We start from the raw sequence: 23,963 nt of genomic DNA on the forward strand, positions 1-23,963 counted from the left end.
GTATGGACGAGGCATCCCCAACTCTCAGCCAAGATGCTCCCAGTCAAACCACTTTGGGGCAGTGCCTCCCAGCCCAGAGCACTGCAGGACGCAGAGTGCGGCAAGAAAGCTCCGAACCTGACTGCCGGAGCCCAGCTCGGCCACGCGGGAGCTGTGTGACCTTGGGCAAGGCGCTTGGCCTCTCTGAGCTTCCGTTTCATCTGTGATACTGGAACCCCAGTACCCCACGTACTGGCAAGTACGTGGTATGTATAGAAACGCGTGTTTACAGGTGAGTTGAATATGCGTAACTCCGCAGGGTCTCACGTCAGGAGCAGGAAGGGCCCCGGGCACGGCAGGCAGGTCAAAGGGACTCAAGGCAATGAACTAACCCAGGCTCACAGGAAGATGAAGGAAACGTCTTGGATGAGAGGCTGGATTAATAACATGTATTAAATACTCTGAAATGATTGTCAGCACCTGGGAATTCTGTCAACGATAAACCTTCTGTTCATTCTTCCAGCAAATATCATCTGCCTACGGGCCGGACGCTGTTCCAGGCACGGGGCACAGAAGTGAATAAAACAGATTAAAAAATCCCCCTCTCATGCAACTGAATTAATTCTGACCAGAGCAGCAAAACTTCCGGTTTCTCTTCTCTGTGGTATTAACACACCCTCCCCTGCCCCTTCCCTCACTGCCACTGTTTGGGCTAATCGTGCGTTTCTTGGGGCCGGGCACCCTGCGAGGCACAGGGATTACGACACGAAAATGGATAAATACACTAAAACGTGATACCTTACACGTCGAGGATCTCAGTACATCACATGAGAAACACCTGCAATATTTGGAAGCTCTGGACAAAATGCATAATGTAAGTATAAAGGAATTCTGGCACAAGATGAGAATGGGAAGTTTGGAGTCTGCACTACGTATTTCCCGTTTAGATGAACACGGTGGCCAGGACTGGGGCGAACAGAAAACGATGTCTCTAAAGGCAACACAAGTGCTTTAAGGTCCAGTTACAGTAACCACCCCTCTGCCTCCCTGATACCCGAGGACCTGAAGGGGATCACGTGGCACAAAGAGGGTTTGCAATGACCGACCCTGGCTTTAAATAGCAATTAACACAGAAGAGGAAAAGGAAGGAAGCAAGGAAGGAAAAAGAGAGCGAGGGAGGAGGGGATGGCAAAAGCAGAGCTTCCAGAGCCTGGTGATTACAGGCCCCGTTCCCAGTTCTATCCTGGACCTCTGTTTGGAAGGGGAAGGCCACCCAGGCTGCATTTCTTCTTCTTCTTCTTCTTCTTTTTTTTTATTCATAAACTGCTTTAAAGAGAGGTTTTAGGTTCAGAGCAAAATTGAGTGGAATCTGCGGAGTTCCCATATACCCCGCTCCCCCACCAAGTTCAACACACCGAGGCAGTATCTTAGTTACAATCGCTGAACCTGCATGGATACATCGTTATCACCCAAAGCCCAGGGTTTACATCAGGGTTCACTCCTGGTGCTGTACAGTCTATGGGTTTTTGAAAATGTATCATGACATGTACCCACCACTGTACTGTTACTGTACATAATAGTTCCACTGCCCTCAAAACGCTCTGCGCTCTGCCTACATGGCCCTCCCCCAGCCCCGGCAATTACCAATCTGTCTTATTGTCTTCCTAGTTTTGCCTCTTCCAGAATGCCAACAGTCGGGCTATTACAGTGTGCAGTGTTTTCAGACTGGCTTCTTTCACTTAGTCATGCACACCGAGGTTTCCTCCATGGCTTGAGAGCTCATTTCTTTCTAGTGTTGAATAATATTCCATTGTCTAGACGTATCGCAGTTTATTTGTTCACTCACCTACTGAAGGGCATCTTGGTGGCTTCCAAGATTTGGCAATTATGACTAAAGCTGCTATAACACTTGTGCAGGTTTCTGTGTGGACATACGTTTTCAATTCATTTGGGTAAATACTCAGGAGCATGACTGTTGGATCATTTGGTAAAGACCATGTTTAGCTTCGTGAGACACTGTCGAACTGTCTGCCACGGTAGCTGTGCTAATAATTCTGAAAGAGCCACGAGTAAAATTCGGAATCGCCTGCCAGACTTCTGACCAGGCAGAAAGATGCCCCCGCACCTGGTGTCTGTCTGACTCTGGGATGTGCGCTAGCAAGTGTCTGTGGTCCTCAGATGAGGCAACAACATGGAGTTACACAGGGAGAAAGCATTCCCATTTCAAGGCTTTGTGCAAAGCTCTCATCTCTTACTTGGCCTGATCTCCCTCTAGCTCCTCAGTACCATCTGCTTGTCAAGGAATAAGTCAGGAAGGTGACCATGAAACGACCAGGGCTGGGAGAACACCATCCCAGTTGACCTGGGTCACCCAACCTCTTCAGCCCAAGGCCGAACTAACTTCCATAATTTCTTGTTACATCAAAAAAAAACCCCCAAAAAACAAAAAAACTAAACACCTCTTTGGATTCTCTTCTGCCAACCTGATATTTTCAAGAACCTCCTTAATAGCGAGGTACACTAAGAATATGATACCCACAGTAACAGGGGCCAAGTTTTAACCTCACCTAAGCCACACTGCACTGGGCACGGTGCCTGTCTCCCACAGGGGTGGCAGTGACACCGCGGGGGGGGGGGCAGAGCCAGGACTCGACCCTGTCACGGTGCCCGCTCTATGTGAGCAGGACGGGAGTGGGGTGAGGACATCTGAGGAACTGCCCCGACCCCTGGGACCTTTACCCGCCCCTCCTTCCTGTTCTGCTTGGTGAGAGATGATGGTACTGATTGTGAGTAGGTAAAACGCATCCTGGTTTACAGCGTCATTTACCTGTGGCCGAGACCCAGATTCCGTACGGGCCTGGGGCGCTGGGGCCACAGGGACAGAGGCCACAGACCATCCGCCTAAATACACGCACTACAAACTGAGCTCGCAGTATTAACTAGCTGTTCTCTCCTACTACCTTGCACGCGGACCCCCCTAGCGCTCTGCTCGGGCTGCTGTGACAGCTCGGCTTCAACAACAGACGCCTACTTCTCACGGTTCTGGAGAGTCGAGGTGCACAGCCAAGGTGCCGGCGGGGCTGCTTTGCCGCGAGGACAGCGGCCGCCTCGCTGAGCTCTCGCCATTCTGTCCTCTGTGCGCTGCCCTCCTGGAGTCTCTCACGAAAACCTCAGTGCTCTCCGAGGGGGCCCCACCCTAATGGCCTCATCTGGCTGTGATCACTTCCTGGAAAGCCCTGCCCCTATAGACAGTCACACTGGCGTCACCTTCAACACACCAAATTCGGGGGAACATGATTCCACCTGTAATTCTTCCCAACAACCGGAAGGCCAGGTTCGACTGGAGGATTCAGGGGCCCCTGAGACGGCCCCCCGGACGCGGAGGCGTGGCCCGCTTGACTGCTCTTGCCGCCCCCCTCCACCGCGGCCACGACGAGCCTCCCGCACGTCCCAGCTCTGTCCCAGCTCTGTCCCAGCTCTGTCCCACCTGCCCGTCGGACGCAGGCGTGTCTGCGCCAGCAGGGCGGCACCCCGCAGGCCGATGGCTTCGGGGAGAGGCTGCGCAGGTCCTGGGAGGGACTTCTCAGACCCCAGGTGGGCACGCCCCTTTGACCCTACAGACCCCAAGCCCGTGAGGAGGGCTCAGGCTGGGGAGGCCCGACGAGAGCCCTGTAACGTTGGGGGCACAAACTTCAGCCTGCAGCCCAAATCCAGTCCGACCCTGCCGGGTACAGCCTGGGAGCTAAGCATGGTTTTAAGTTTCCTGAATGCGAAACAAAACATGTAACAAAGACTATCAGTCTTTGGAGCCTTTAGGCAGGAACAGCTGCTCAAACTGGAGAAATCTAAAATTTAGATGAAGGCAAAGGCTGAAACACTTACTCTCTAGCCCTCAGCAGAAAAAGCTTGCTGATCCCGGCTCTGTAACCCAGGGCAGGGGCCCCTCTTGCCTGGGTCCCAGGCGCTTTTGAGACCTGCCCCTGCAGGGTGCTGTGCTGAGGATTCTCCGCTGGCCACACAGAGCTCAAAGCCAGCTGTGCAGGGGACTGTCCCCGAAGATGGCCACAGTGCCCCCCGCCCCCATCCTGTATGGCCCCTGCAGCGTGACAGCGCCACGCCTCCCACCAGGATTTAGTACTTACATCACCTCCCCTAGACGCCGGGCTGGCTGTGGACTTGCTCCGACCTGGAGAAGGTGGTGGGAATGACACAGTAATCACGTTCTAGGTGAAGCTTAAGGGGCCTCCACGTTTTGGGGTGCCTCAGTGTTGTACCCTCTTGGGAGTCACCGTGGCGAGATGCTCTGGATAAACTACTGAGTGAGGAGAAATCTCACGGAGGATAGAACACGGAGAGGAGGACCCGTGGGTCTTGGCCAAGAGCCAGCAGCCCGGGGCCCCCGCGGACCACCCTCCAGGGCCCAGCAGGGCCACGGAGGCCGGCACATGCTGGGCAGAATCCCAGCGATAACGTGGCTGTGGTTTTAAGCCGTTAAGTCTCGGGTGGTTACACAGCAGCAGCAAGTTGAAACAACTGTCAAGTAACAGACGCGAATGTATGCAGCCCTTCCCTGGAGGCAGGCCAGGCTTCTTATGGGCAAGACTTCACCCTCTAAGTCGTATACCCATTTCACAGACGTCACCCCAAGTTCTTAAAAGAGCAGAACTATAGCCAGAGCTGACTACACAACGATAAAGAAAAAGCCACCTGAAATCAAACAGGAAGTCTTTCCTTCTCAGAAACATCACGTCTGCGAGGGGCTAAGGTAGAGTCGAGCTGAATTAATCCAGAATCAAATGCGCCACCATGAGCCTCTAGTCTCTCCTCGAGCGGTTCTCAAGCTCGGCCACTGTGGCCCTGGTCACTGGTCTAGGCTGCAGTGGCAGGCGGGGGCGAGCGGGGCCGGATTCACTGCTCCGCGCCCCCTTTGGAGCCCCCTTACCTCAGCCTCCTCTGCTGAGCAGGGAGCTCTTCAAGACTGTTCACTGCGAGTCTGAACAAAATAACCACTCGTGCAGTGAAGCAACGAACTGGGAGTCAGGAACACATTTTGTGCCTGTAAGTCCTTCATCGGCCGGAATAGAAAGATTTTCCAGAATTTCAGTCTGGTGGGTCTTCACAGATGCGTGTGGAAGGGGACGCTGAGGCATGAGGGCCACAGGCCTGCACTTTGGGGCAGGCGGCCCAGGGTCCCGGCCCCGCCACCTGCTGTCTACGAGCCCTGCACAGGGCTCCTCTCCTCCCCACAACTCCTGTTCCTCGCCTGGGAACAGGGACAACGCCCCTCACCCAAGGACCGCTGTCAGAATGAAACGAGGTAACGGGGCAAGTGCGTGGTCCACACCGGCAATGACAGCAGGTTGGTCATCTCCGTCCAGACACCCACCCCCTCCTCCCCACGGCAAGGTGAAAAGGAATTCAGTGATCTCTCACCCATTTTTACAAGATTTAAACAAATCCCCAACTGAAAGGCCAACCCATGCAGCCATGGAATTCCTGGAGTAAAGACTTATCAGGGCGTCATTGGTGCTTGGAGAACAAAGACGGGGACCTGGAAGGAGGGAGGCTCACTTGCACCCCCGGAGGGAGGTGGTCAGTCCCCGGGTAGCCCTCCTCCCCGGACCACAGCTGCTGCAGGGAGAAGCGTATCAGCCCCAGGTTCAGAGCCCAGGCCTGCCCTGCATCTGGGGCACGGGAAAAATGAACGAATCTCTGCCCCTTGGGTTCGTCATCTGGAAAACAGGGCCAATAACACCGACTTTGCAGACCTGACTGAAGGATTAAACAGACTCACGTTGATGAGATGCCCTTCCCTGGGTCTCACACGCAGCGGGCATCCATCAAGGGGCAGCTAAGTCACCAGGAGCTGGTCATCTGTGGAGGGAGGACTAGGAGGGGGAGGGGAGGAACAGACTGGGGTTGTCTCATGGACCACAATATCCCAGAAGGGGTCAAATGCTCCAGAGAACAGGCTGAACTCATTAAAGTCTGATGCCACGAAAATCATGAGACAGATAAAGAGCCGCAGGCAGACAATCAAATATATGAGATAATAAAACCAACATCATTCCTCGAAAAGATCTGAGAAGAGTTATATAATTTAAGGAAGAACTCCCCCCCAGAATGCCTGGCCTGGGCTCTTTAAACGTTTCTGGGGGGAAAGCGGCTGCTTCATCTTCTCTGTGACGCTGGAGTCACTGGACCGTGACCCGACGCAGAGGGAAGTTGGCCTTTCATAGAAAGCAAGCGTCTTCTGGTTTATCGTTCTCTTTCTTTAATCAAGGGCTTTCTCCGCGGCTGCCCGCCTGGGTTGGGTTGGGGTCAGCGGCTCAGAGGCGCTGATCTCAGAGCCGCCGCTGCTGCACTCACTGGTTTCTTTCCATCTCGTTTCCCCATTTCTTCCCAGCTTGGCAGGGGCTAATTTACTGCCTGGCTGCCCGGCTGTGTGCACCAAATGAGGTCTTTTCTCATTTGACTTTTAGATCCTCTTTTATTCTCTGCCCCTCTCTACAGCCCTTTCCCCAGAGGCCAGGAGACGCTCCGGGGAGGTCGGTATTCTGGCCCTTCGGGTCCTGAGCTGACTTCCCTCCACCTTGGACCCTTGGGGATCCCCGGCAGTGGGTGAGGGGGGGGCGCGGGGCCACACCCCTGCCCCCGCACACTCTGTCACCTGCCATCAGCCTTGGGTTCCAGCCCCGGAGCTCCTGACCCCTCAGTGCCAGAGCCTCGGCCCTGTGCCCCGGCCCATCTGCCCCTCCACGGCCACGGCCAGACACACAGCTCGCTACGCCTGCCCCTCACCCCCCCACGCATCCCACATCCTTCCTGCCCCCGGGGTAGCAGCCCACCCGTGAACAAAAGCCAAGGGTCCTGCTGCCTGGAGCTCAGTGGGAGACAAAGAAGTAAACACGTGAGCATGCGACGTGGTCTATCCGAGGGTGACGTGCACCGCGGAAGGGGATCAAGGACGCGGCTGGAGGTTTGCCCCCTGAACCAGGGTGGCCGGGAAAGGTGACCTCCCGGAGGTGACATTTGCGCTAAGGCTTCAAGGAGGAGAAGGAGGGAGCAGGCTGATCCCCGGGAAAGGAGGGTCCAGGTAGAGGGAAGGAGAGAAGAACTAGGCATATTTTACATAAAAATGCAGACTTCTGGCTGTCGTCACGGGCAATCCCATGCCGGCCTTCTCGCAGGGCTGAAAGGAGAGGCCGGGACCCCCGGGACGGGTCTCCAGCTCTCCGAACGCATCCAGCCCAACACAGATGGAAGTGTGCGCGTCTGCCTGCGGGCAGCTGGTGGCGGGGGGACCCGCAGGCTTCTCCCCCTGGGGTTGTCCTGAGCTGGAGGGCCATCTGTCGTCACCCGGGGACACGGTCTCGCCCGTATCTCCAAGCTCCCCTGGGCTGCAGTGGCCCGCTCCTAACTGCTTCCAGCCCCTGACCCTCCTGGCAGGGGGCGCTTGGTGGACCCTCGGTGAGCACCTGAGGGGGAGGGGCTTAGAGCTGCTGGCTCACCCCGGCTTCTGAGAGGTCTAGGGGGAGGGTGCTGGCTCACCCCGGCTTCTGAGAGGTCTAGGGGGAGGGTGCTGGCTCACCCCGGCTTCTGAGAGGTCTAGGGGGAGGGTGCTGGCTCACCCCGGCTTCTGAGAGGGCTGCCCAGGAGGGGCAGCTGGCCCACAATCCTGACCCGCTGCCCCAGAGACGGAAAGGTCTGGTCACGACTCAGACCCCTCGGACGTTAAAGAAGAAGTGGTCTATAACAGGTCAGTGCTCGTTTCTCGCTGCTCTTTCACTCGGGGAGTCTTCTCATCTCCCTGGAGGTGCTGTGATACGTGCACAGGATACACGGGCTTTGGGGTCGGAATGCCTCGGCTGCAAATCCCACCTTTGTCTCCTACCAAGTGGCGCAGCCTCTGCTCGTGTATCAGGCGTGACCAAGCAGAAGCTGCATTCCGAGGGCTCGGTCTGGAACAGGCACTGCCCACACTGTGGGTGACGCCCTCTGCGTGTGGGCTACACACCCCGGCACGACCAGGCCGAGAGCGAGGGTTCCACGTGGTGCACTTTCCAAGAGCTTCGCCCCTACCGCTGCCTCGCTCTCCCAGGAAAGGGCGGGCGATACTAGTGTCCAGGCTGCCGCTCGGCTGCGGCAGAACCTGCCTTGTGACTGCATCTCGCTCGCCCGGAATAGCTGACTTTCAGATGGGGGATGAAACCCAGGTGAAGCCTCAAGGACTCTCTCGCTGGCCTCGAAGGATCCTTTCTATGTCAAAGCGAAAAGTCCCCTTCACGTCGGCTTCAGGGATTAGTTCCTGATCGGTGCCCCTTTCCCAGCGTCCATCTCGGTGCCAAACTTGCGTGTTAGTGACATTTTCTGCCTTTGCTCATCTTTACCGGTTAAGGAGATGCTACAGTATCAACCCATTTCAAGGCTTTTAACGAACAGCCATAAATATTTAAGCCTCCGCTTTGCCTATTTAGGAAAATGCCACCTAAGATAATTATTTTGCCTTTGCCTGACAGAAAGATTTACACAGAGGACAAGATTATTTTCACCTCTGAGCAAATTCAGAAACTTGGAACCTAGATGGTCTTTTCTCTACCCTGCAATGATTCCTTGGGTGAAATATGCCAAATTCCTGGACCCTTATGAAGAAAATGCTAGCAAAAGGCGAAACAACCTAAAGTTATTCCTGACGGAGCTCCCAAAGGAGGCAGATTATTGTTCATTGAAAGTCAACCGGCATCTACGTATAGATTTTGGTTGCTGTTTGTGTCACCTCCTCTAGACGGGAAGCACTTCCAGGGCAAGGCCCCGTGTGCTCTCTTTCTGTGTCCCCACGATGCCATGCTTGGTACAAAAAGCGTGTAGGATGCTCTGTGGACACACAAACTGCCCCGCGTTTGAGTGGTTCAGCGTGGCGGGCAGTGCGAAGGTCTGCAGGCAGCCTGAGCCTGGGGAGGCAGCTGGATTCCAGCATTTTTAGCAAACGTGGCCCCAGGCTGTTACTGACTGCCTCGGACACTCATCTGAAAGACAGGCCTGCTGGCCTGTTCCTCTACAGGGTTTGTGATGAGAAGAAAGTACAGAAGGTGCCCAGCACACAGTGGACACTCAATAAATGGCAGGTGCGCCTTGACTGCTTGCACAGTGGGTGTAAGGAGAGGAATGGAGGCTACAGACCCTGAGGGTGTCCAGAGCCAGAACATGGGATCCAGTGTGTATTAAGAGGCCCAAAGCTGGTTTTCCATAAAGCCCTCTTTGACAGCCTGCTCCCAGCACCCTTCTCTCTGACGGATGTTCCCAGCATCCCTCTCCCTGACGGATGCTCCCAGCATCCCTCTCCCTGACGGGTGTTCCCAGCATCCCTCTCCCTGACGGATGTTCCCAGCATCCCTCTCCCTGACGGATGTTCCCAGCATCCCTCTCCCTGACGGATGTTCCCAGCATCCCTCTCCCTGATGGTGTTCCCAGCATCCCTCTCCCTGATGGTGTTCCCAGCATCCCTCTCCCTGACGGATGTTCCCAGCATCCCTCTCCCTGACGGATGTTCCCAGCATCCCTCTCCCTAATGGTGTTCCCAGCATCCCTCTCCCTGACGGATGTTCCCAGCATCCCTCTCTCTGATACCACGTCCTCAGGTTCTTAGCATGACATGGCCAGCCCCATACAGGTGCGATCTCCTAAATGGCAAACAACTTCTCAGTTCAAAGGGTCTTTTCCAGGCCAACCTAGTTTCTGTTGGCCCAAAAAAGTGACCAGGGAGACAGCAATGGCCAGGGTCTTCTAGGACAGGCTTCCGGAAGACTGCAAGAGGCTCAGAATCCAATGTGGCAAGTGAGTCAAGTGAACGAAGGACCAACTTGCCTTGCAACCGACAAGGCATCTCCCCTTGAGATGGGGAGATGACCCTGGATTATCTGTGTGAGCCCCATGTAATCCCAAAGGTCCTTAGGAGAGGGAGAGAGATTACAAGATGCTACGCTTCTGGCACAGAAGATGGAGGAAGGCCCACGAGCCGAGGGCTGCAGACAAGCCCCAGAGGCTGGACAAGGCACAGATTCCCCCCAGAGCTGCTGGAGGGTGTGCAGCCCCGCCGGCAGCCTGGCGCTAGCCCAGTGAGACTGCTCTGGGCTTCTGACCTCCAGAACCGTAAGATAATAAATTTGCACTGTTTTAATCCACTAAGCTGGCGGTTGTTATAGCAGCCATACGAAATTAGCACCGCGAGGAACCTTGAAAAAAAAGGCAACAAACTTCAATTATTTGGACAATTTCATCTATGTGGAACGCTGTCACCCCTGGTGATGTCAGACGGCTGAGGTGTCACTGAACACAGGAAGCTATCTGTCTGATCAGCAGGGACCTGGTCTTGATGAAGTTCAAAGCCACCTTTACCCCTCAGACTGCTGCCATTCCCTGTCACCAAGCTCTGAGAGCAACTGGTGGGTGTCACACAGAGTGGGCATAGCTAATAATCACAGCCTGCTTAATACATGTCAGCCAGTAGAAGGCTTCAGAATAAATACTGCAGCAGGAGGTTGTAATTTTTTTCTGTACCGTCTCTCTATCCTTCATGTTTGAAAAATATTTAAGCTCATTATATGCATGGAGATACTAAGGTGTGAGTTTGCAGGGAAAGAGGTTACGTAGGTTATGTATCAAGAGAACATCCCATCTTTGCCCACGTAATTCAGAGTTTAAGTTTCTAAGTCAATGTTCTAAGCCTATGTTCCTACACTGTCTAGGAATATAGCAAGCAAAAAAAGCCTTAACAAAGGGATAAAGATTAGCTTCCCTTTTGGAATAACGGGTGTAACGAGGGTTGCCAGGTGCAAACACCGTACTAGCACCTTAGTCCTCAGAGCAACCCTACAGGGCGGACAGTATTATCCTTGACTTGCCACTGTAGAAACGGAGGCTCAGAGAGTTTGAGAAACTTGCCTGAGTTCCCACAGCCTGTAAATAATAAAGTCAGGAGTGCAGCTCACACTGGTCGGATTTCCAATCGTGTGTCTTTTTGACTACTGCTACTGCCTCGGAGATAAATGCATGAGGCGCTATGCTGAATAAATACCACAAAGCCACCGACGGCTAACACGAGAGCTCTACAAAGAGCTGAAGGTTGGCCTAACGTGGAATCCATCACCCCCTCCCTGCTGGAGCTCAGTGGGGAAGGGACGGTGCCGTCCACAGGGTGGGGCGTGGACAGAAAGGTGGCTACACAGTGACCCAGGGTTCTAACCCACCCCATCACGGGCATGTAGGAAGCTTTGTGAAATAGGAAAAAAGCTGCTCAATATGTGTTACGACAAAGACCATGCAGCATGGCCACTGCTGTCAACACACAAATCTTGGAGCCACTTTGCTTAGAACCACATGGGTATGCTCTTCCCGTGATCCACTGCAGTGTGCCGCTGAGAGCACGAATCACTGATTTTCTGACACAGGAACCAAACTTATGGTCATCAAAGGGGAAGGGGGGCATAAATTAGGAGATTAGGATTAACGTATACACACTACGGTACATAAAAGAGATAAACAACAAGGACCTACTGTATAGCACAGGGAACTATATTCAATATCTTGTAATAACACATAATGGAAAGGAAATCTGAGAACGAATCTGAATATATATATATATCGATATATACGCATTTATATAACTGAATCACTTTGTTGTACACCTGAAACTAACGCATTATAAATAAACTATACTTCAATAAAAAAATAAACCAACCATAACAAAACAAAAAATAAATCACTCTGATTTTGCTAAAGAGGCATCATCGGAACCACCTTTGACCCAGTGTTTCCATGCAGAGCCCTCTCACAAGCAAGATCCTCCCTTCTTTGCCCCGCAGTGTTTCTTAAGCTGGTTTGCTGGTGACCATGTAAGAAATACGTTCTACCATGCACGCATCTCACACGTACGTGTAACAAAAACAAAACTTCCGTGAACCAAGGCGTACCCTTCCTCTGTGCGGGGAGCTCTCGTGGTTTCTTTTCCTGTATTATTTATTCCCCGCACATCGACTTGGTGACTCAGCCCACGAGGGGGCTGTGTCTGTAGCTGGAAAGCCCTGGTCTAAAAAGCCAGGCCAATCGGGGTCCTACCTCTGGGGCGATGTAATCCGGGGTCCCGCAGAAGGTCCTGGTCGTGACCCCGTCCATCATGTGCTCCTTACACATCCCGAAGTCCGCAATCTTGATATGTCCTTCCGAATCCAGCATGACGTTATCTAACTTCAGGTCTCTGCAAAGAAGCGGGTGGCATCAGCGTCCTTCCCATAATGTCACATGCTTTGCTCTGCTGCTCGTGAGACAGAAGCGCCCGTGAGTGGCTGCGTCCCAATGGCACATTAACTACAGTCGCGGGAGTGCTGGGACCGGGAATTATGACTTATTTATTTTTCCATCTCTAGAGCCCAGTGTAGTGCCTAGCATGCAGCAGGTACTTAGGAAATGCAGACTGAACAAATGACTAAATGACTGAGCTAGCGATTCCGGACCTTGGCTGTGCAGGTGAATCACCAGAGATCCCAAATGAGCAGCCCTAAGGAGACCCCAGTCACCGGTTTATTAGTGTCACACCCGGAGGGATCAGACACACAGCCAGGTGTGCAAATCACGGGCTCAGAACCACCTCGCTGGGTCACCCGCGTCCCTTCCATTCTGCCCCGTGCCGTATGGTCTTCTAATTACTCTCTGCTTAATACTGGAGAACATTCTCCCTTCATTGTAACCAACAGCGGGAGGAACCGAATTCAACAGTTGCCCCCTTCCCCTCCCAGCTCGCCGTGTTCCTCTGCTGAGCATGGCTAACAGACGTGCAGCTTTCACTGGCCCCTCACCTCTGTGCCAAGTCAAAGGCAGAGGAAGGAGCTGGCAGGGAAAAGAAAAGCATGTTTTCTTGCGGAAGCAGAAATGAGATAAACGATCTTCTGAGGTCCAGAAACCAGAAGGTGGTTTGGATTTGCCCGGAGGCTGCGGAAAGAATGGTGGTCCCCGCAGGTCTCCGTGACCCGGGGCATGGTGGTGGGTGTAAGTCCCCATCACAGAACTCACACCCACAGAGCCCAGAGGTCCAGCAAAGCCTCCACAGTGCTGCGGCCAGCAGGGCTTCGATACACACCTATAAATGATCCCTCTTTTATGAAGAAAGAACAACCCGATGGAAATCTCTGCTGCGTAGAACCTGCAAAAGAAAAAATCTGTCAGGTGTCTGGCTTGCTTTCTTTGGCCTCCTGGATACTTTTTACCCTCAAGACCGGGCATCGAAATGGCAAAAGAATGGAAGACCCTGGACCAGCAGAGATCAGCACTGCCCTACATGTGTCGTCAACCCTCTGCACCTGATGCACCCTTTTATTTTTTCATTTTTACAATATTCTTACAATTTTTAAAAATTATTTATTTATTTATTGGCTGCAAGGCACGTGGGATCTTAGTTCCCCGACCAGGGATCGAACCTGTGCCCCCTTCATTGGAAGTGCAGAGTCTTAACCACTGGACCGCCAGGGAAGCCCCCTGATGCACCCTTTTAAATAATTCATAATAAAAAGCAGTTACTGCCTTCGCTTCAAAATTGTTCATGGGTCAATATCTGAAACTCCGAATAAGTGCTGAAGGAGGTTTTAAAATTTGCACAGCGTTTAGGAGTTCTTGACGTCTAAGAAGACACAAGATGCTGCCTGTGTAAACATCATACCCGGGAGGCTTCAAATAAGCACACGTGTTTACACAAGCAGAGAAACAACACCAAACTCTCAACAGGGGGGCACCTCTGAGGGCTGGCAGGAGAGGGAAGGAGCGGAGGAGGGAGAAGAGACGGGGTCACAGGCGACTTTCATATGATTCTTTCATGCTTTTCTATATTTTTAAAGTGAAAAACTTTCCAGCAACACAAATACAAGGGAACAGCCTGTTAGCTCATGATGGAAGGCGGCTCTTCTGCTCTTTGCTCTGTACAGCTCTGTGTTGTCAGGCTTCCTTCTGTAACCTGTGCATTTTAATGCTTTGTAACTAACAACACGAGAGACAGGGCCACCCGCCCCTCCGGTTTTTAGCGTCCACCCAAGAATGCCCTGTTCTGTCTCCAGTGAATCTTCCCCAGACCGGCTCACCCCACACGGGCCGGAAGTGCTCCAGGTTTATCTTTCAGACTGAACATCAGCCAGAACCCGATTAACGTCTGCCCACTCGATTCATCAGGGCACCTGCGCACTGGGCATCCTCACTCCGGGGGCAAAAGAGCTGTGTGTTTAGATTTGCTTCTGTGAATTTCCCGTGACTTCCTGGCCCCTGGAAAATGGGGTGATTCTTCAGGTCTCAAAGCCTCGCCTCTAGATGGATGAGTCTCTGTCTTTCCCTGGAGCCCACCTCTCTCTCCGGGGCTGCCGATTCCTGCATCCAACCGAGACCTTCTCCGTGATCCCCTGCAACCTCCTCCTCCTGGATGGCTGCCCCTCCCCAGTCTACGAAGGGGCATCACCTGGGCAGGCTCCTCTCTCCTCACCCCCAGGGGCATCACCTGGGCAGGCTCCTCTCTCCTCACCCCCAGGGGCATCACCTGGGCAGGCTTCTCTCTCCTCACCCCCAGGCACCCAGTTCTGGTTTTCTTCCTCCAGAAAGTCTCTCCACACACTGGCTAGTCTTAGGCTCCGGCCTCTGTCCTCCACACAGACTGTCACCTGCCCCGCCTCCGCCGGCCATCCTTCCATCTCCTCTTGGCCAGGGCCCCGTGGAAACGTCACCTGATGCTGTCAGGCCCCCCCGAGGCCCCTTCCAGGCTCTCTTGTTCCCCAGCCAGGCCCTCTGCTCGGCCCATCACCCAGAGCCCCTGGATTTGTTCAATGAATGAGTGAATGGCTCAATCGACAAGGGTGGAACGGGGCGACAGGGCATCTATACACCTGCATCTCCAACTTGCCGGAAGTAGAAGAAACTGCTCCGGGGGAGACGTTCAGGTGGACCCTGTCAACCAACCTGCCCCTGGGAAGGTAGCAGTGCTTCACCCCAAACCGGGCAGAGCCCCGCTTCCAGATCCCCCAGCAGAGGTTCCCGGGTGGGAGGGCTGCACGGTCTATGTTCGGGGACTTTACAAACTACTCACACTGCTTGCGGCTCCTTAAATTTTCCCACTTGCTGGATGTGGTACATGAGGTCCCCGCCATTGACGTATTCCATGACGAAGTACAGCCGATCCTGAGGACCAAGGTTGACAGGTGAGCAGGTTGACAGCAGCAGGGTGGCGGCCTCCACTCTCCCAACTGTGTTCTGCTGTCTCACTAGTAAAATGTGGGCCGCGCTGGCGGGTTTGCCCAGTAGAGCCGGTCACGGTTTTCTCCCCCAAATAAAGAATAAGTAATAAGCCCTATTGCGCGAGGGCCTGGGGACGTATAGAGTCGCGACGTAACCCTGAAACGACGGGTTATGTCAACCTGTCTGCTCCCTGGCTACGTGCTGCCACTCCCGATCATAGGCATGGCCTCAAACCTTCTTCCCTCTTCTCCTACACACAGAATACGCTTCTAAGTTAGGGACGGCTTGAAGAATTCATATGGGCCAATTATTTCATTTTAACCAGTGTTCTGGTTTGCGATGTCTAGGAGGCATGCCACAGTAATGTACAGTAATGAGTGTACCCAGATGCTCCTGAGAGCAAACCTCATGGGTGAGGCTGGGCTTGTGAATTACAGATGCCCAATGATGTTTACTGTGAGGGATGGGACTGTACGTGGAGAGCTTAATCCAATGTTCTCTTTATGCCCAAATGGTGTTTTTGATTTTCTCTGTCACTGACATGCTAAGTGTTGGCCCCATGAAGCGCATACATCATAGAACTAAGTAAATCTGCATATTTATGAGGACAATACGCTGGGATAGATGGGGAGACTGAGCGGGTGTAAGAGGAAGTAACAGCACAGCACAAGGTAAAAGCTGACCTCTGCTCTCTTCCAGAAAACACCACCATTTCACAGAGGTTATTACACATTAAAGTAATGCACAGGGAGAAAGAAAAATGATGGAGCTGCTGCTGACAGCCAGGGAAACGGCTCCGGGAGCTTCAATCTCTCGCTTTCCTGTTACAAACTTTAATTTCAATTTTATTTCTCTGCTTTGTAGCTTTCCAGAGCTTAAATCAGTGTAACCAGGGTTAGGGGATCTGGGCTGGGTTTCTTTCTCCTCTTTGCATATTGCTAACTTCCCGCCTTGGCGTTACCCAGGAGCTGCTGCTGGGAGCAGGGGGCCGGCCGGCTGCCGGTAGTAGGCTGACCCGCGGTGGCTGGGGCCCCACCCTGCAGCCCCACTGTCCGCCCGAGGCTCCAGGGTGCTGCTCTGCTAGTAGCCACGACGGCTACTGAGCACTGAGCCACGTCTGCAGGAGGACAGCCGCGGAGGTGTGCAGGGCCCGTCTTTGGGATGGCCTCACTGTGGTGCCATCTACACATTTATATTTCTTGTAGGTTACTCGCAAGCACCACGCCAGGGCCCCATAATCGGCTGACTAGCGCTTTGGAAATTATTTTGTCCTCTCTTTAGTTAACCTATACGGCAGGGCTCAGCAAATGTTTTCTGTAAAGGGCCAGACAGTGAATATTTTAGGCTCTGTGTGTGTCTTGTAACTACTCAGCTCTGCCTTTGTAGCATGAAAGCAGTAGATGCTGGGTAAGTGAAGGGACAGGGCTGTGTCCCAAGAAGACTATTTATGGACCTTGAAATCAGAATTTCATCTAATGTTCGCACGTTACAAAACAGTACTTTGTTTAAACCTTTCTCAGAGCTCACAGGCCATACAAAGCAGGCCAGGCTGCCACCCACTGCCGTGCGCATTCAAGAACACACTCTGTCACGACAGTGGGTCTCCTGATGCTCTGACAGCTGGACCGGGGGTCTTAACAAGCCAGGACTGTGAGTTACTGTTTTGTGTCTCCAAGTCTCAACATATTGCCTGGCGTGTGTTAAGGAAACCTTTGCTCTAGGCATTCACGGAACTAAACGGAATTAACGCTAAGTCTCTAAGTAGGGCACATCACACGGAGGGGGGGTGCCCCGAATCTACCAGTGGTACCCAGGCCGCTCGGCAGAGGAGGGTGGGGGGCTGAGAGGTCCCCACGTTTTGTCTCTTCCCAGGCGGAAGGCTGGCTCGGACTCCGAGGACCCCGTGTGGTTGGGGGCAGCCCGCGAGGGTCCGTACCACCGTCTGGAAGCAGGAGTGCAGCTGCGTCAGGAATGGGGGCTTGTCCATCAGGGCCAGCACCCGCTTCTCCACCATGGTGCACTCCACGTCGTCATCCTGGATCACCACGTCCTTCTTCAGGATCTTGATGGCGTACAGCTCCTCGGTCCCCTTCCTGTCTGCAAGCATCACCTGCGGGCAGACCGAGGGCGACCTCAACGCTCCAGGCCCACGGCCGGCACGGGGGCGGGGAGCCGGGTCGGGCGGCCGTTCAGGCCTTTCGTGCCCATTCGTCAATATTAATAAAGCTCCACCTCATGTGCCGGGTTTGAAATACTGCGCATCGCCGCACATGGAATTCCTCAGGCTGCCCAGTTTCTAAGCTGCCAGGGTTTACGCTCCGTGTGGGCTGCTGCCACACGAGGGCGCCACTGCAGCCGCCGAAAGGGCTACTTAGCGTTCTCTGCAGGAGTCTCGCATCAGGCACGTATTACATAGGCATCCTCCGAGCAGAAACGTGACTGACCTTCGTACACTTCTCACAAGTCAGGAGCCCAGTCCGGAACAAAGGGGGCAGGATCAAACTCAGTTCCTGGATCTATCATGAGATGTGGGGCCAGAGAAGCAAACGTAGGCACACAGGCCGACCACTGAAGAAACCCAGTTCAGCATCTGTTAATGATCACGTTTGCTTACTGCAAGTCAACATTTAACTTTTAGTTGTGAAAACTACTCAGCCAACATTCTGGAGCACCCACTCCGTCACACACCCAGAAACGGAGACACACCGGGAGCCTTGTGTGGCTTTTTGGTTACAGTTGTTTTTAAAGAAATGGAAGTGGGAAACCACTGAGAAACGTGTGCAGAGCACAGGGAATCTAAACGGCTGCTCTGGAATCCTCGGGGAGAACAGGACTGACCCCAGCGTTCTCTGCCAAAGCCCGGCCCCGTCGTGGACCCGGTTCTCTTACCTTCCCGAAGCTGCCCTTGCCCAGCACCATGAGGAAGTTGAAGTCGGTGAGTTTCACTCTGTCGAGGTTGTTGGAAGGCTGTCTCCTGTCCTCAGAAGGACTAATGACTTTGTTGCCAGCAGGGCCGAGCTTGGCTTTCTAAACAACAAGCACACACGTGAAAACCATCAGTCGTTCTCCCAGGGAAAAAAGTGATAGAAAACTCTGTGACGGAGCTGGATACCGTGTGGGAGATGGGATGGGGTGAGAAAAGGAACCAGGGTGATGAAACACGTCTTCCTACCTCCGTGGCTATACTCCCCCTAAGGGCAACATTTTCAAAGGAGCAAAGAGTTGCCCGTACCTATCACAAGACGACTCTTTATGTCTTTTTTTTAAAAAAATAATTAATTAATTAATTTTGGCGGCAGTGTTGGGTCCTCGTTGCTGCACGCGGGCTTTCTCTACCTGCGGCAAGTGGGGGCTACTCTTCTTTGCGGTGCGCAGGCTTCTCATTGCAGTGGCTTCTCTTGTTGGGAGCACAGGCTCTAGGTGCGCGGGCTTCAGTAGTTGCGGCTCGTGCGCTCAGGAGTTGTGGCTCGCGGGCTCTAGAGCACAGGCTCAGTAGTTGTGGCGCACGGGCTTAGTTGCTCCGTGGCATTTGGGATCTTCCCGGTCCAGGGCTCGAACCCGTATCCCCTGCATTGGCAGGCAGATTCTTAAACCACTACGCCACCAGGGAAGCCTGACTCTTTATGTCTTTAACCGAGAATCAAGTCACAGGACTCTGGCAAAGGAGGGTTAATTCTCATCCAGGGATGGAAAGGTTAACTTCTTGCGGAAAATGGGGCTTTGTGACAGTTAATGTAATAAAAGAAATAAACTGTGTACTGATGCTTTCCTTATTTGCAGATTTTCCAATTTAAGATTAATCTGCAGAAACCCATGCAAAAAGGGAGAGTGTGTCCTCCGGAGAAAACCGCTTAAACGGCAGGCTGTGGGCATGATTTATTGCTACTTTAAAAGGCACAGTAAGAAGAACAGAGGGTTGGTTTTTTGTTTTGTTTTTTTTTTAGGTAAAGAGTTGGACTCATGAAGAATGGTGACATGTAAGAGCATCTGGTTTCCCACGAAGCCCACAGTGCTCTCTGCCCCTGAAGAATCCTGGGTCATGACCCGTGAGTTACCCAAAGGAGTTCTCACCCACTAGACTCATCCTGCGTAAAGACCACCCCTCGTTGCTCTCACGGGGAGTTAGAGTCTCAGGTCAGAGGTGAAAGGTGCAGAGAAGGCAAGGCAAGGGGGTCACACGGGGACGTCTGGGTCGGTGGAGGAGCCCGTGGAGAACTGGAGCAGGTGCGGGCTTCCCCACAGGCTGAAATCCTCCTGCCAGGGAGGGGCCGGTCGCCGGCCAGCAGCTGGAAAGGCAGCCCGGAGCCAAACGGCAAAGGCTCTTGCTCTAGCCCTGTTCTTAATGAGGGGGTCCAGCAGATCTGAGGAAGGGCAGCTTTGGCTCCCAAGACGATGGCAGGAGGTGGAGAAGGCTCTCGAGAGCTTTCGTGTAGGACCAGAGCGGCCCCAGCCCTTGGGGGGAAACGCGGGATTACTTCTTCAGCAGCAGAGAAGGCTCTCGAGGAGTGATCCACACTCCCCATGCGCGGGAGCCCCTTCACCCCCAGTTACTGAGTGAGCTGCTCGCAGCCGGCACTGCTGGGGAGGATCTGCGTCTGCAGAGCGAGCCGTCCGCCGCCTCCGGAGCCCCAGGCCCAGCCCCGCGCTCGGCACGAGCTGTGCACTCAGCATTCCGGTCGAAGGAAGAGAGAAATGAGGCCCGATCGTGCTCATCACGTGCTGGGCTGTTAGGTGGCGCTTCTCTCTGATCAAGATAACCCATCCGTAGAGAGATCAAACCCTGGGGCTTGAGTGCCAGCTCCGACGAACTGAGTGAACCCATCTAAGTAGAGGCACTGAAACGTGGGGGAAAGATGGCCCAACTCCTTTGCTTCAAGGCTGGAAGTATTTAAGGCAGTTGTACCAGGGCCCTAGTGACAGCGCACGTGCGAGGTGGCGGGAAAGACGTGTTAACTGGGGACCGCAGGAAACACGGATGCTCGACCTCAGCGGCCTCACCGGTGACAAAGGGGGGAGGGGTTTTCAGACACACTTGCGAGAAAGAGCCAGGACGTAACCACAGGGGTTACATTCACCCCCCTCGACGGCAGGACCAGCCCTGTCCTCCAAACATCGGCCCAAGAATGATTCCAACCTGATAAGCCTTCTGGTTTGTGCCTAAATTTAGATAGATAATCAGAAGTTCAAGATGGGAATACCGACTATGCCCCTCTATTCCGTTCTTCCGATGGATACAAAGAAAAAAGGGATCAGAAAGAGGTACAGAGACTTCAATTTCATCGGGAACTTCACGATGACGTCTGAAAAGGCCCAAATGCAGTGGCCTCGTGCTTCGAGGTGCTGGAACGGCTGAGGGGCAGCAGGAACGTTCCTGCTGCCGCCGAGCGCAGCGGAGGCCCTGGGCAGGCGCCCCCGGTGGCCCTGGTGGCCTTGCCCGACCGTCCCTGCTCCTCCCTCCTCTGACGCTTCAACTCCAGTGCAAGAGGGGACACGGGCTGATGCGGCGAGGCCTCCAACCTGACGCGGCGGGGCTCACACGCCCGCATCCGCCGCCTGTACCAGGGCCGCGGCCTTGGTCTCATTCCGGGGACAGGACAGCCCGCAGTCAGGCGCTCGGGGACCTCTGTAGCCCGGATGTCGCTCTGAAATCAGCGTGTGGGGTCTGGGAGGGACGACTGGCCACGAGCGACCCTGATGCCCAGGCGGGCCATGAGCCCGCGGCCACGGACGGCCCCCAGCGCGGGGAGGCCCCCAGCCCCAGGCGGCCGGAGGAAGAAGAGGCCTGGGGCCCTCAGGCAGCGGCCCTGCCCCCGAGTGCAGTTCGCCCCACAGACCCCTCGGCCTCAGCCCGCCGCCCAGGCTGCCCCCCGCCCAGGCCCTGCGGCCATCACAGCTCTGAGCTTTCAAAGCGGCTCTCCGCACGGCAGAAAATCCCACAAGCTTAGAATCTCATTACTCTGGGCGGGCCTGACCTGGGGCTGGAGGAGACCCCGGTGGGCCCCTTGGGCGCTGCGTCTCTGGGGGCGGCAGCGATGCCTGGGGGCCGGAGGGCAGAGGACCCCAGGAGGGGCGTGGGCACTGCCCCGGCCCCCGCCTTCTCACCCTTCCCCCCAGGCTGTCTGCGTGCGGCTCCGCCCCGGCCTCTGTCCCCTCCCCAGGGTCCAGCTCACCTGTCACGTAGTCCTGCTCTTCTCCCCCATGGCGCCCTGGTCTCCTCCTAACAGCTCCCAGGGCAACTGGTGAGTGTTTTACTGCGTCTTTATGTGTTTGATATCTCACTCGACAGCTAACCTGTCATGCCAAATCCGCCTTCAGATTCGTCCAGAATCCGCCCTCTCCTCAGGGCCTCCTTCTCGACCTCTCCGGCCAATCCGGTCACCATCCCCCCCTCGCCACTCGCTGGTCTCCCCGCTTCCACCCTACCCCCCGTCTGCTGCCTGCAGGGATCCTGTGCCAGGGGATCCTGTCCTGGTCCCCGACGTCCCGTCTGGCGGAGAGAAAGGCCGAGCCCTCCCAGTGGGTGAGGAGACCTGGCCGGGATACCTCGGACCTTAACCGCCACCCCTCTGGCCGTCTGTCCGGCCTCGGGTCTTTGGTTGCCCTTCCCACAGGGGCCTTGCTGTCTGGTTTGTCCCCAAATCCAGCTCAAGCAGCACCCCTGTGTCTTCCTGCTGTCTCCATCCGGGGATCTCCAACCTGGGGCCGACACGGTCTGTGACCGGTCCACGTGCCCTGAGCCTCTGGCTCTGCACCCCTGTGCTTGCCTGGACTGCCCCACAGCTGCTGTCACGGATGTCACGTCATGTCACATTTCCCCAGCAAGGCTGAGCCCCGTTCCCAGTTGAAATTCTTGTTCTCAAAACCTTGTGGCAGAGTCGGCTTCTGGGGGAACCTCAACAACACTTGTACCTTCTTCTTGGATTTGCTCATCTGTCTTCCTCACTAGACTGTGAGGCCCTGGAAGACAGGGACCATCTTACTCATCTCTGTATCTTCAGGCCCAGCCGTCGTGGGGCCCATGACTACACACTCACTGAATATCTCATTCACTCACTCAGACACGTGAGTTCACGGGGACACTGAGACTGACAGAAGCGGACGAGGCCAAACCGTGAGCTGTACAGTCAGCCTGCAGCTGGGGCTCATGGGGGAGATGACAAACGTCAACACAGAGAGGCAGCGGCTACCAGGTGGCCGCTTCCGAGAGCTGCCCCTGACACTGTGCGTCTGGACGTCCACACATGGTCGCAGTTCCTTCCCTCGAGGCGTCCCTGGTCCAGCTGGGGCAGCCACAGGGAGGGGCCGCGAGGGCGTCCCGGCCTTCAGGGAGCATGACCACGTGGTGACCCTCCCCCGAGGCCACGCCAGCCCGGCCAGCAGGCCCTTGCAAGAGCTTCTCTGCAGGGACACGCCTCCAGTGAGAGGACCCGCTGGGATCCTGGACTGAAGAACAGCAATGACCTTCTGAGCCCCACCGGCCTCCCAGCAGGACAGAGAGACCTGCCCTTCCCGGCCTGCATACTGTTGACAGAACTCTGGTTGTCAGGGATGTAATTCAGACTCCACCAGGAGTGCAGCAAAATCAATATATGTCCAGCGAGAGAGGGCCTCACGGCAGAGCTGTGGGCAAACCCATGAGGCATCAGAATAATCGTGCTGACATCTCTCGCTCACAGCAACGTAAACACGACCCGGCCCAGTCTGATGCCCTGCGGGGTCCGTGAGCAGCTGGGAATCCAAATCACGGAGACCGGAAAGCCGGCTGCCTCCTGAAGGCTGAGATTCAGAGGAGAGAGACCACCACCAGGGCTGCTGATGCTTCCTGCTGAGAAAGCTCAGATCTTGAGTGAAGAAAGCTGACGGAGGGCTGGGCTCTGAGCCGCGCAGATGGCACGGAGCTGCAGTAAGGCGCCGTCCTCCACCCCCGCACGTGGGACGCCTCGCAGCCCTGACGTCCTGTGTTAACTTCTCTAGCGAGCAGCAGCCCAGAGTTCGCAGCCTGAGTCCCAGCTCAGCACACACAGCGTGTGGCCGGGGACAAGCCCCTGAGGCCCTCGGAGCCTCTGGTCCGTCCTCTGTAAGACGGCATGATCCTGCTGGCCTTCCTCTCGCCGGGCTCTTGGGAGGAGCAGATGCCAGGACGTCTGGACGGTAACTGGTACCCAGCAAGGGCTCGACGTGTGGCACCTCTCATTCTTCTTCCTAGTCACCTCCATTTTCCCAAGAGGGCCTAGTGGAGCCCCAGCACAGAGTCTGCTAAGCACACGGTGGGTCTTCAGAACCCCCCGGTCCTCGTGTGTGACTTCAGAACACGGTAGCATGTTTTCCACAAATGTCTGTGTGTCCGTCATGCCTCAGACATGGGGGCTAGGTGCTGAGGAAACTAGAGCAATAAGTAGCCTCTCCTCTGAAGAACTTGCAGTGCAAAGGTCCTGTGGTCCGTCGACCAGCCACATCAGCACCACCAGGTGGCTTGTCAGAAATGCAGCCTCTCCACCCCACCCCAGATCTACCGGATCAGAACACACTTTTTCAACAACAGCCTCCAGTGATTCCTGCACACATTTAAAGCTTGAGATGTGCTGATCTAAGACAATCGAAATGTTTCTCCCCCAGATTCAATGATCCCAAGACTGTTTTCACCTCTAAAAACCTTCAGTTATCATATAAATCAAGGGCAGCTCTGGAAAGAGCCCCTGACTTGGATTCTAAAGAGCTTGCAT

At 54.7% G+C, this 23,963-nt stretch overlaps 1 protein-coding gene across 3 annotated transcripts in view; it reads right to left on the reverse strand.

The window, feature by feature from the left end:
• The window catches only part of PRKCA (protein kinase C alpha), a 368,584-nt gene that overhangs the window by 28,674 nt on the left and 315,947 nt on the right, over positions 1–23,963 (reverse strand). For 2 of the 3 annotated variants that reach the window (XM_082441892.1, XM_082441893.1), the window contains exons 9-13: positions 18,130–18,267; positions 17,177–17,350; positions 15,092–15,183; positions 13,112–13,174; positions 12,094–12,232 (exon numbers count right to left, since the gene is read on the reverse strand). In XM_082441892.1, the coding sequence (XP_082298018.1) occupies positions 12,094–12,232; positions 13,112–13,174; positions 15,092–15,183; positions 17,177–17,350; positions 18,130–18,267 (606 nt within the window). The remainder of the gene's footprint in view (positions 1–12,093; positions 12,233–13,111; positions 13,175–15,091; positions 15,184–17,176; positions 17,351–18,129; positions 18,268–23,963) is intronic. The other variant, XM_082441894.1, reaches the window with a different exon arrangement.

The sequence above is a fragment of the Balaenoptera physalus genome (assembly GCF_965194825.1).
Source record: "Balaenoptera physalus genome assembly, chromosome: 20".
NCBI classification, from domain to species: Eukaryota; Metazoa; Chordata; class Mammalia; order Artiodactyla; family Balaenopteridae; genus Balaenoptera; species Balaenoptera physalus.